General features: G+C 40.1%; 1 protein-coding gene across 12 annotated transcripts in view; it reads right to left on the bottom strand.

The window, feature by feature from the left end:
* The window catches only part of TJP1 (tight junction protein 1), a gene marked incomplete at its 5' end in the record, with an annotated part of 251,470 nt that overhangs the window by 39,352 nt on the left and 199,592 nt on the right, over window positions 1-12,526 (bottom strand). For all 12 annotated transcript variants that reach the window (XM_079698942.1, XM_079698946.1, XM_079698947.1 and 9 more), the window contains 3 exons: window positions 8,564-8,711; window positions 9,014-9,182; window positions 9,764-9,867. In XM_079698942.1, the coding sequence (XP_079555068.1) occupies window positions 8,564-8,711; window positions 9,014-9,182; window positions 9,764-9,867 (421 nt within the window). The remainder of the gene's footprint in view (window positions 1-8,563; window positions 8,712-9,013; window positions 9,183-9,763; window positions 9,868-12,526) is intronic.

The raw sequence follows: 12,526 nt of genomic DNA, 5'->3' as shown, positions 1-12,526 counted from the left end.
GTTTGGGACCATTTAGTGCAGGCAGAGGGCAGGCAGCGAGGTCAGAAGAGGGACCTGGAGAGACACCGCAGGAGGAAGGGGCTCTCTCCTCTGTCCCCTTGGCAGCCCCTGCAGGACACAGGGGTCAGAAGCACTCACAGTGGCCAGCAGCTTTCCCCAGACACTTCCTAGGTTGGTTTTACAGTGTGCGGTCTCTGACAAGACACCTCCTCAAGATTGGCTTTCCCAAGCCCCTTGGAGGGCAGATTTCCTGCAAGTTCATCCAGTGACACCACAGTGAATTCTCTGCCATGCAGTGAGCCTCAGGTGTGTGAGGACAGGTGGGGAAGCTTCTTTCTTTGGCAACTCCATCTCAGCACCAGGGGAAGGGCCTGCTCCTTACATCTGATTCTTATATTTTTCAGAGTTCTCTTTATTTATTACTGGCTAATCCCTTGTCACTCCAATCTCGTTATATTTAATCTCTTTATATTAAATTTGCTCTGTTCACAAGAAACTGTGCTTTCTGTCTTTTGGACCCTGATGAAATATGCCAGACTGCCAATTCTTCAAGGAGTTTTATTTCTGATTTCTAGCTCTCAAACACCTCCCCAACTGACCGGTTACATCTTATTTAAAAATAATCTTAATACAGGAAATAAACTGAGGCTGAATGTTCACTGTAATAAAACATCCTTTTATAAAGCTAATTTCCTCTTACATAATAAATGACTCATCCTACATAAGCCAACTTATAATTTCTTTTCAGAAACTCATTTATTGCATAAAGGTAGGCAAGATCTACACAGCTTAGGATGAACACAGAAACTAGGTACCCTTTAAAGGCCACTGGACTATCTCAGCCCCAATTATCAATAAAGATAGAAACTTAGAAAGTAACTTAACCAGACTCCAAAGTTCTTCTCCACTGGCAAGGACAGTTCGGCATGGAGGGCTCCTAATACATATGAGAAAGAAAAACTAGGCACACTCAAGTCTGACTTCTCAGAATATTGCAGCCATTGCTAATCTTCTAAATTTCATATGGAAACAGATATTTACATACTGCAGTTCCTCCTCGACAGCAATTCAAAAATTACAACATGGCACACAGACGATTATAGAGGTGAAAAAGGCAGAGAGATGTGGAGATTCTGGGCTGGTACTTGGGCAGAGAAGTGAAGAGCTGCCCAGGGAGTATGCTGAGAAAGCAGGGGGAATAATTACCTTATATCTACTTGGCTATATTTGCAAGCGAAGTTCTCACAATTTAAATTTGTTCTTTATACATTGTAATCTATTTTCAGAAATATATATATGTGTGGTGTACGCTTTTGAAAAAATATGAGTGTCTGTATTGCTCACTTTGACAAATGGCTTTCTGGCAATAACCTAGCTACATATTTACATGAAGCCTATCAGCTTGTACAGAGATTCTCATCCTGCATGTTCGTTTATGACGATAATGACGACTAACCTAGTCCATCTGAATTAGAAAACAGATCTGTTGTTCAACAAGTATAATTGAAAAAATGAACAATTTTTAGTAGGGAACAACTGGGGAAAGACTAAGAAGGACCCTTCTTTCACTTAAGGGACAAAAGCATCATCAGGGCTTCACTGGTGGTATGATTATTACGTACTTAGATTCATATTTAGAGTAAAACAACCCTTGATTGTGCAGTATGTTTGGTTGACTTTATAACAAGAGACCAGTGTTACCATACTCTTCATTTTTTATTAGCATTCTCTCAAAGGCAATAGAGAATTGTCCTACATTATTTAAACTAGAAATAAGATTTTTCATATACTTACTACTTTTACACGTGAGTGGAAGTCTGTTTTTATAATATTTTATGTTTTATACTGTACTTGTACAGGAAAATAGTTCTCAGCTGATGGAGTAAATAAAATGTACACTTTTACTTTAAAAATAGTGACTATAAAGTATAATATTTAAGCTTGCCTTGCAGTCATTAGGTCCATGAACTCCTCTTAGGGGTTAAAATCCATCACCAATCACTGAGCACAACACAACTATACCTTGGTCTCTATTAACTAGAGAAATGTATCAGCTATGGTCCTCCCTCAGCCCGTCCCCTTACAAAGCATATGAAAACAAAACCTCAGTTTGGAGTTTTAATCTCGTAACCGAAAATTCCCAAGGATTGAAAATAACAGTTGGCTCTTATCTGAATAACAGAAGTTCAGGATGGGTCTTTAATATTCCACTCACTTTCAAAGGTTAGACAAAGAATCTTATTTTAAAAAGATTTAGTAACAATTCAAGTGATAAACAATTTTTTGAAGTTTCACATTCTCCCTAATCGATTTTCCAGAACAGGAAAAAAAAAAAAAAACTTTTTAGAACTCCAAATCCCTGGCTATGCTGCCCTTGTGGTCGAGCCACACCGGTCACCTTGCTGTCTTAAAACAAGCTGAATGTATCTCCATCTCTGTCTTATTCTGGAATGATCTTCCTCTGGCTGGCTCCTTCTCACTCACTCGTCTCAAGATAAGCTGACCATAGAGAAGCCTTCTTTCTGCCCAAGCATGTCTCTAACACTGCCCCCTCTTCCTGCACTGTCACATCACCCTGATTTTCTTTACCACTAATGGAAATTACTGTTTCATATTTCAAACGTATTTATCTGTTTTATTCACTTGGATATAAGCTCTATGGTATCAGGGATCTTGCCTAGATTGTTGAGGGCATAATTTATATTTATAATCATACAGTGACAACATGTGCATTATCAAAAAATACTTCATAGGGGCTTCCCTGGTGGCGCAGTGGTTGAGAGTCCGCCTGCCGATGCAGGGGACGTGGGTTCGTGCCCGGGTCCGGGAAGATCCCACATGCCGCGGAGTGGCTGGGCCCATGAGCCATGGCTGCTGAGCCTGCGCGTCCGGAGCCTGTGTTCCGCAAACGGGAGAGGCCACAACAGTGAGAGGCCCACGTACCGCAAAAAAAAAAAAAAAAACTTCATAAAGGAAAAACGAGCAGGGTAATGTCAAAATTACTGGTGAAGAAAAAATCTTTCAACCTTCACTGAAGAACACTCACTGTGCTGACTGCTGATCACTCACCATCAACTGCGCACGGCACAGGAGACATAGGAAAGAAGGCATCAATTGTCGATTAAATTCACTGAGATTTAATAAACTGAATCTCTCTACCTGACTATCTTTCAGAGGTGAAAGGGGGGAAAAAAGGATGAAGGACTCCACAGCATGTCTGAAAAAGAAAATGTAATAGTACCTGCACCAAATTAATTACCAACAATATCACATATAAATCTTGTTTTGAATCAAGCATCTTTCAAATTAGAGGTACTGAAATCTTTTTTACCTAAGACAAAGGACTAAAACCAAGGATCAGGAAAAAAAAACTCTGAAATTCACCAGTCAGAAGAAGGTTACTTCTCGACATTTTGAAACAGTAAAAAGAAGTGTTCAGCTTATGTATATGGATGTCTCCACAATAATTTTTAGCCTACTGGCAAAGTTCTATGTATGTTCCAGACAGAACACAATATCTAACAGAAACGATATATACTAGGGCAAAAGAATATTTATAGCTCCCTAAACTCAAAGAAAACAACTATGGAAGGTGACATATAAGGTGTGTAAATAAAAAAACTAGATCTTTAATTTAAAAGCCAAGGCTTCTCTAAGGTATTTAAGCAGAAACACCATATGCCCTACATGCATGTGTATGAGGACTCACCTGGCACTCTGAGAGAACAAAGGCATGAACCTGCATTCAACCCTGATGATATAGGTGGACTGTATAGTTAAAGGATTTTTGATCCCATTATTTAACTTGATTACTTAACTTGGCTCAATGCTCGGATTTAGGCTAGAAATTCTCATTCATAAGAACCAATTTAATAATCATGTATTTGTTACACCATAAGCAGAATCAATACTGACACCACTAACTTCAGAATTCAGTGGAGACATTTCTCTCAAGAGAAACAAACAATGAAACAAGTATTTTAAATTTCTACAGTTTTAATCTCTTCTAAACACTGCTATCAAGTACTTCAGAAGCAATCGTTCTTATGAAATAGATATGCTAAATATAAATCAGACTTTTTCCTGTTTGTTAAAATATACAATTCCCTAAAAACCTTAGACAACAGCTTAGTCTCAGATGCACCTTGTCAGTTTATGGAATGACTGAGTATAAGAAATACAAAATACAAACCTTTACAATGCAAATTTTCTACAGTTGAACCTTATCCTAACTAGTCTGAGCTTTTACTGTAATAGAATTTTTTCAACAATGCGACTGCTTATGATTAATCAGTAACATGAGAGTCACTTTTATTAAAATAGTTTATAGAACAGAACCAAAAATGTAAACATATGTTGTTCCTCTAGGGAGAAAATGCATAAAATGGATCTGTTAAATTAACTGTAAATACTAGGGAGAATACAATATAACCAAGCAGAGGCTTAGAACACACTCTGCAAATCCAATACTCTCTAGTCATGCAGGGGCTGCAGTGAAATCAGTGAGTCTTCTCATTGACAGCCCCTGATAATCGCCACGAGGCAGTGCCACCAGCCAAAGACTCTCAGTATGCCCAGCTCCCTCCTAGAGGGGGAGTCTCGGCCAAGAGTGGGCAGTGAAAAAACACCGAATAAAATATACAAAACAAACTTAGCAACAGCATCAAGCTATAACAAAATCACTGTAATAATTCTCTATACATATATTATTTTTTAATTTGAAAACAAAACTATTTTAACATCCTAGACCAGGAAAGGATTGGCAGACTTTTTCTGTAAATGGCTCTGTGGGCCATGCAGTCTCTGCCACAACTTCTTAATTATGACATTGCAGGATGGGTTCCAGTAAAACTTTATTTGCAAAACCAGGCAGCAGTCTGGATTTGTCCACAGGCTGTAGTTTGCCAGCCCCCGTTCAAGACAACAGTAAGGGTACACTGCTTATCTAATTATAATGAAGAAACACGCTCATGTGTTTTTCTCAGAACTCAGACCATGTAACAGTTGTTCTCCAAGAAAAGAACATCACACAGAGGAACATAAGTAGGTCATGACAACAATGGAATACAATGGAATGCTTTATAGATTTCTGCTCCCTTAAGTAACCTTCCACTTTTTTCTTTCTCTACACCCATAAGGTCAAACACTTAAGTCAAAAGGCCAAGAGCTTTAATCCTGGCTCTAATCTCTTGTCAACTACATAACCCTGGACTTTATCACAACCACTCAGCTTAAACTGACTTGCCTACAGAACGAGCAAATCTTCTTAAAAATGGTTTAATATGAGCAGATGTGAAAGCACATTTGGAAACTTTAACTGATGGTATTATTACTACTACTACTAATCACCACACTAATGAGAGCAGCTAATAATTGCGCCAGGTGTTCTAATAACTAATTTAACTTTCACAACTTTGTAATGTATGATGTCTTTTTTTTACAGCAAATGAGAAAACTAAAGTGCAGAGAGGTTTCAAGGTTGTGCAAGTAACCAATGGCAGGCTGGGACTCAAACCCAGGAAAACTTGCTTCAAAGCCCAAAGAAATCACTATATTCTATTGCCCCTGACAAAATGAAAGTTACTATTCTCAGCAGATAACTGCAATCTTACAAACATACGAAAATACTCAGAAATCTAGGAAGAGAAAAAGGTGGGGCTAGTGTTTTACACACTAAACTGAAACTTTTCTCACGAGTCTTTTTTGTTTCACTTTTTAAATAAGAGCATTTAAGGAACAGTTGTAAAACAAAGACATCTGTACAAAATTAAATAACAAAAAAAATATCCCATGCGTTTTTTAATACTAGGATTTTACTCTCTTACTATTATCTAAATTGTTTCTCAAAATGCAAGGCACCCTCTATATTAAAACTCCCACAGTTATCTGGATTTTAATATTAACTTAAGGGGGGAAATGAAAATGAAACCTTTAAGCAACTGGTACTACTTTACATCCTGCCTTTTGGCAGGCCACTTAATTTTCAGGAATTATATTCTCAGCACAAACATTTGGAAAATAATCTGAAGACTTTTTGTCTTCTGTACTCAAAGTACTATCTTTTTTTTTTTTTAAGATGTTGGGAGTAGGAGTTTATTAATTTATTTATTTTTGCTGTGTTGGGTCTTCGTTTCTGTGCAAGGGCTTTCTCTAGTTGTGGCAAGCGGGGGCCACTCTTCATCGCGGTGCGCGGGCCTCTCACTATCGCGGCCTCTCTTGTTGCGGAGCACAGGCTCCAGACGCGCAGGCTCAGTAGTTGTGGCTCACGGGCCTAGTTGCTCTGCAGCATGTGGGATCCTCCCAGACCAGGGCTTGAACTCGTGTCCCCTGAATTAGCAGCCAGATTCTCAACCACTGCACCACCAGGGAAGCCCTCAAAGTACTATCTTTTCCTTAGTATATGCTACACGTTCTAACCAGAAGTTCCCAAATCTGGTAATGTACAGAAGAGAATGCTATCAGGAACTTTTAAAAAGTATTCCCTGCCTCCACCTCAGATGAACTGAGAAGCAGGCCCAGGATTCTGTATTTTTAAAAGATCTCATATAACTGGTGTTACCCATAAAGAATACTTGAGGGTCCCAAGAAAAGTAAAACATCCCAATATAATATGAAGATAGTTAAAAATTTTTTTTAATCCTCTTCAACTTTTAAAGTTACAGATGTCGGGCTTCCCTGGTGGCGCAGTGGTTGGGAGTCCGCCTGCCGATGCAGGGGACACGGGTTCGTGCCCCGGTCTGGGAAGATCCCGCGTGCCGCGGAGCGGCTGGGCCCGTGAGCCATGGCTGCTGAGCCTGCGCGTCCGGAGCCTGTGCTCCGCAATGGGAGAGGCCACAACAGTGAGAGGCCCATGTACCGAAAAAAAAAAAAAAAAAAAAAAAAAAAAAAAAGTTACAGATGTCAAGTGTTTATGAAATCTAAATGGAAAAAAGTAAGTATTAAAAAGAACTTTCTGGGCTTCCCTGGTGGCGCAGTGGTTGGGAGTCCGCCTGCCGATGCGGGGGGCGCGGGTTCGTGCCCCGGTCCAGGAGGATCCCGCGTGCCGCGGAGCGGCTGGGCCCGTGGGCCGTGGCCGCTGGGTCTGCGTGTCCGGAGCCTGTGCTCTGCAACGGGGGCGGCCACAGCGGTGAGAGGCCCATGTACCGCAAAAAAAAAAAAAAAAAAAGAACTTTCTAAGGTTTAGAATTTGATTACAATAAATACAAATGGCCAAAATTTTGATGAGCATTTCTTTCTTTCTTTTTAAAGGAAAATCATATCCAAATTGCTTGATGCCAGCCTAGCTTCTCGGTGAGAGAACTGTGTTACAATTACAGCCACTCCCCGTGACTCATCAGGGATGTTAGCTCTATCACTGTGTACATGTTGCAGCAGCTGTCCTTTTCCAGATAAGGTCTGTGCTGTGTCAGGGAGATTTTTAGAATTAATAAGTTAACCTGCAGCAGTTAAAACTAATAATCGATTATAAGTCCATTTTGCATGTGACATACTGTAATATTCCTTAAAAGAATAATTATAACATTAATTACAAAGATCAGGGTTAATACAATTTATATGTCTAAAATCTGAAATTCAGAGAGAATCAGCCTCACAAATATCTAAACCCAGGGGTGCATAACAACTGTTATCTGTATGATTTCTGACAATCTTGAGGATAACTCTCTCCCAGGGAGGGACTTCTCCCTTGCCTCCTCAGCTTCCTCAGGGAACACTCCCTGTGGCCCACTTCTGGGCGTTCTATCTATATTGTTTCTCTTGGCAATTTTAGTGACTTCTATGGCTTCAGCTAACAACCTCATGCAGTAAGTCCCAAATCACCACCTTGAATCTTAAACTGGTCAGCTCTGGACTTGAAATTTCAAGTGTCTACAGAAGATATCCATATGGATTGCTGTTAAACCCTAGGTCCACTGGTGGCCTACAGAGCCCCGGGAATGTCCAGAATTCTTATGTAAAGTGCTACATCTATGTGTACATGTGCATTTTTCTGGAAAGAAGAGTCATAATTTTCCTCATATTCTCAAATGTATATGTGACCCCAGAGACTATAAACTCAGGTTAAGTCATATACTACTAGCATAGCAGACCCTTTGGCATAAATACCAGACAGTGTACTTTAAAGCAGAAAACAAAGTCCAGGTTAATCTCTCCACTAAAGGACTTTTACTATATATAGTTAACTTGTCCTAAAGCTTGCTAGCATCTTCTAATGCAGTAGGTCAGCAAATTGCAGCTGAGAGCCAACTTTTTAAAAATAAAGTTTTATTGGAAAACAGCCATGCCCATTCATTTACATACTGTCTAGTTAGTTTTGTGCCACAAAGACAGAGCTGAGTAGTGACAAGACTTGGCTCACATGCCTAAAATACTTACTCTTTGGCCTTTTATGAAACAGTCTGACCTCTGTTATTCTAGATAAGAAATACCTAAATTGATAAAGAAACACGAACCTAATTTAAGTAATCCAAAGACAACCTATCTTCTAATTTTACTTCTATGCAAAACCAGAAACATGTACCAAGCACACACACCTGTTTTATTTTAAACAACAGAGCATGATTACCTGCCATTGCTGGGCTGCTGTGGAGACTGTCTAGAATGGTCAGAAGGCTCTGACCGCTGGTCAGGAGATCGTGATCGGCTGTGACGGGGAGGCCGGTCGTGTGATCGACCGGAATGATCTGATGCCAGTGACTGAATTTCTGAAATGTCTGTTAAACAAAAGAGCTGTTTATTTTCCCATGAGATGACTACAGTAAAATATAAGGTACTCCAATAATAATAGAAATAAGTTACTAAATATAATTTCATATAAAATGGTTGATTTAAGCATTAACATAATCAGCTACTATTCGATACTGGTGAGCTGTCAACAGAAAAAAATTTTTTTGAATTCTTATATTTTGAAGGTGTCTGGCTTATAGAAAGTTATAATTTCATTCTAAAATGTCAAATCTTCCCACTTTAAGAAACAGGTCACTTAAAGGTTCTCTGCAAACAGAGCCATACTCACCATCTCTCTCAGAGGCATTAGCAGAGTGGATACTGTCAGAAAGATCAGGGACATTCAGCAGGGTAGCCCGCTCATCTCTCTGAACTACCATCTTTAACTTGCCTTTAGACCTCTCTATCAATGTCTTTGCATCTGTCAATGACATATTTTCCGTCACGGTACCATTTATCTGCAACAGAAAAGAAACTATAGGTTGAAGGTAAATGACAAAAATATAAACGTTAACTTAGTCTGACACGAACAGGAATATCTAGACTACTCCTGGGCTTGCTCTGAGAACCAAAATATTCCCTTTACACTTTTCCTAAACTATCAAAGTACTCCTCCTTACTGAAATAATACAATCTGTACTACACTGCTGCTCTGCCAGAAAAGCCCAAATTAGCATCTTCTACCTCCTCCCCATCACTTTCTATTACTCATGGGCAAGCTAACAAAACACATCAATAATATCTGGAGGAGTTATCAAAACCACTTTATGTGGAACAACAAACAAATCTATCTACAAAGTAACTCCTATTAGTGAAAAATATATATTTGGCGCTATTAATTCTCTAGGATGACTCTATGCCCAAAGAAAAGCGTCAGTGTTGACATGTAGTAATAGCCAGTGGCAAAGTATCTAGTCCCCCAAATACTGATTTTTAATTCTTTTTGGCAAACTCGCTTCAAGCATGAACAGGAGCTATGTGGTCACACTAGAACTTGTTTTCTACTGCAGTTCATCAAAATGTAAGAATATGACTATACCTTCAATACAACATCGCCTTCTTGAATATTGCCATCTCTTGCTGCCAAACTATCTTGTGAAATTTCCTTTACAAATATATGGCTGGCCAATCGAAGACCATATTCTGAAACAATATATTTAAATGTCTTTAGTAAAATCCCAAGACTCTTAAATAGAGTTTAAAAGTATGAAACTAATAATCACCGCATAGAGTTTTTAAGTACAGTCAATAATAAGAAATTATTCTTGGCCTCCCTGCAAAGAAGACTTTTCCTCTAATCATCAGAAAGTTTTCACTGTCAGTGTGAAAGCAAAGGGAAAGTGTGTGGTTCAAACAAAAGATTAACACATCATGCCCTCACTGTACTGAAAGAGAGAAAAATCCGAAGAGAATACCATTTCTCTCTGATGGTGTCATGCTGATGCACTAGCTTCTCAGAAGGTTTAAAGAATAAAATTCTGAAAAGGAAAACTCTGGAATGCTTTACGATTTTGTTGATGACTTGTATTACCATGCATATACTGGTTTTGTTTTCCTCAGTTCCTACAGCAGAAGTATTTTGAATCCTGAACACCTCCCTGAGAGACATACACAGAGCATCAGTGTGCACCACTCAAACAAGGGCTTAAAACGAGCCAAGCAGATGTGGGGAGGAGTTAAAGATGCCAGTCCTTCCAACAACCAACAAAGTGCCCGAAGTGCCCAGGAGTGTGGCAACATTAATTGCACCTGTGGGTGAGGGAGTGGTCAGAGTTAAAGAAGTTCCCAGGAGAGTCCAGAAAACTGTCCAGGGGGCCTGCAAAGCTGTACAATGACTACAACTAACAGTATAATGTCAATAGGAACAGGACTGCCCCAGCTGTGTTAGGAGAAAGAGTAGGACTGAGTCTTACTGGGAAAGAAAAACAAAACAAAAAACAAGAAGGGAAACAAAACTGTTTTTAAGATGGGATAAGTTAGCAGACCTGCTACTCAAGCTTTTAAAAGTTACATCAGTTACAGTTCAACTTAAGGCAAATATACAAAGAGTGTTCACAAGCAGGAATAGAATCAGGGTAAAAAAAAGAAAATGACCTTCTAGGGGATCTAGGCAGTCAAACTATGTGTGCTTTAGAAATGGTGACTATATCTCACAGAAAGAAAGTATTGATTAAAAGACTGTCCTTATTTAAGATTTAAAAATTATAAATGACCAAAATACAGAGATGACTCTAAAATATTCCTTGTATATTAATGTATTCATTTATTCTAAGTATTTCCTTAGTAAATATTAACTAGGTGGTAGGCTCTAGAGATAAAAACCAGCAACTGAGACAGTCCCTGCACTCTAGCAGCTTCCCTAGTCAGTAGGGAAAAAGACGTTACCACAATTACCAGTGTGATGAAGAGTTCAGATGGAGCAATACATGATTCTGTGCCTAGTGGGGGTCAGAGAAGGCCTCCCTGAGAAACAAATGCTAAAGCTGAAACTCTACCTAAGAAATACTAACACTAAACCTGAGAAATGGACTTCCCGGGTGGCGCAATAGTTGAGAATCCACCTGCCAATGCAGGGGACACAGGTTCGAGCCCTGGTCTGGAAGGATCCCACATGCTGCGGAGCAACTAAGCCCGTGAGCCACAACTACTGAGCCTGCGCGTCTGGAGCCTGTGCTCCGCAACAGGAGAGGCCACGATAGTGAGAGGCCCGCACACCGCGATGAAGAGTGGCCCCCGCTTGCCACAACTAGAGAAAGCCCTCGCACAGAAACGAAGACCCAACACAGCCAAAAATAAATAAATAAACAAATGTGGGGTTAAAAAAAAAGAGAGAGAAAGAAAAAAGAATATAAACATGAGAAATGAGGTTGGGTGGGGGTGGGGGTGGGGGTCTGTGCATGCGTGTGCGCACTAGTAGAGACAGAATGGTTAAAAACAAGTGCACCAGAAGGTATGAAGGGAAGATAAGGCAGGTTTGATGAAGTCATAAGTGTAGGGCAAGAGTCAGACAGAGAAGCATCCCAGAGGACCCTGTAACCATGTGGAGCACTCCACAGAATGGACCAGGGAGATCCAGAAACTGGATCATGAGGCGGGGTGAGTCACTTTAACAGACAGTGGTGTGGTGCTCCTCACCCCCCGTGCCCCACAACACAAAAAAGGAAAAAGTAACGATGTGTTGATTAACTTGATTGTGGTGATCATTTCCTAGTGTATACATACCTCAAACCATCACACTGTACACCTTAAATAATACAACTTTACATATTAATATACAATGTCAATTACACCTCAATAAAGATGGAAGGAAAACAAAAGATGCTAGTAGCTGGATGCGGGTGGTGGTGGTGGAGAAAGGAGGAGTAGGACAGTAAAGTGTGGTGTTTAGGAAGTTAGAAGGTGTTAACCGGGCATAGGAAAGCAGGGGGAAAAAGATGTCATGGAAAACTACACCACGCTGGCCCCGGCTGGCTTGAGAGACCAGGTAGACAGGGATATATGAAATGGGATATTTCATAAGAAACATTTCAGGAGGGAGATGTGCTGCATCTGAGGGATGCAGACGAACACCTAAGTGAACATGCCTATGAGTCAGCTGGGGCACCAGGGTGCACACACTGGACCTAGGGAAGGTGCTGTGCCATCGTGAGCAGCCCACGACACTGAGAGACATGAGATTTCCTAAAGATGTTATATGAAGTAGAAAAGAGATTCTAGAACAGAAATCCACAGAACACTGAAAGGTAGGATGAGGACAATGAGTTTGCCAAGGATACAGAAAAGAAAGAGGGAGGAACCCTTG

This window comes from Hyperoodon ampullatus (assembly GCF_949752795.1).
Source record: "Hyperoodon ampullatus genome assembly, chromosome: 3".
Taxonomy (NCBI): Eukaryota; Metazoa; Chordata; class Mammalia; order Artiodactyla; family Ziphiidae; genus Hyperoodon; species Hyperoodon ampullatus.
The sequence above is the reverse complement of the archived record's forward strand: the minus strand, read 5'-3'. Positions and strand labels throughout refer to the sequence as shown.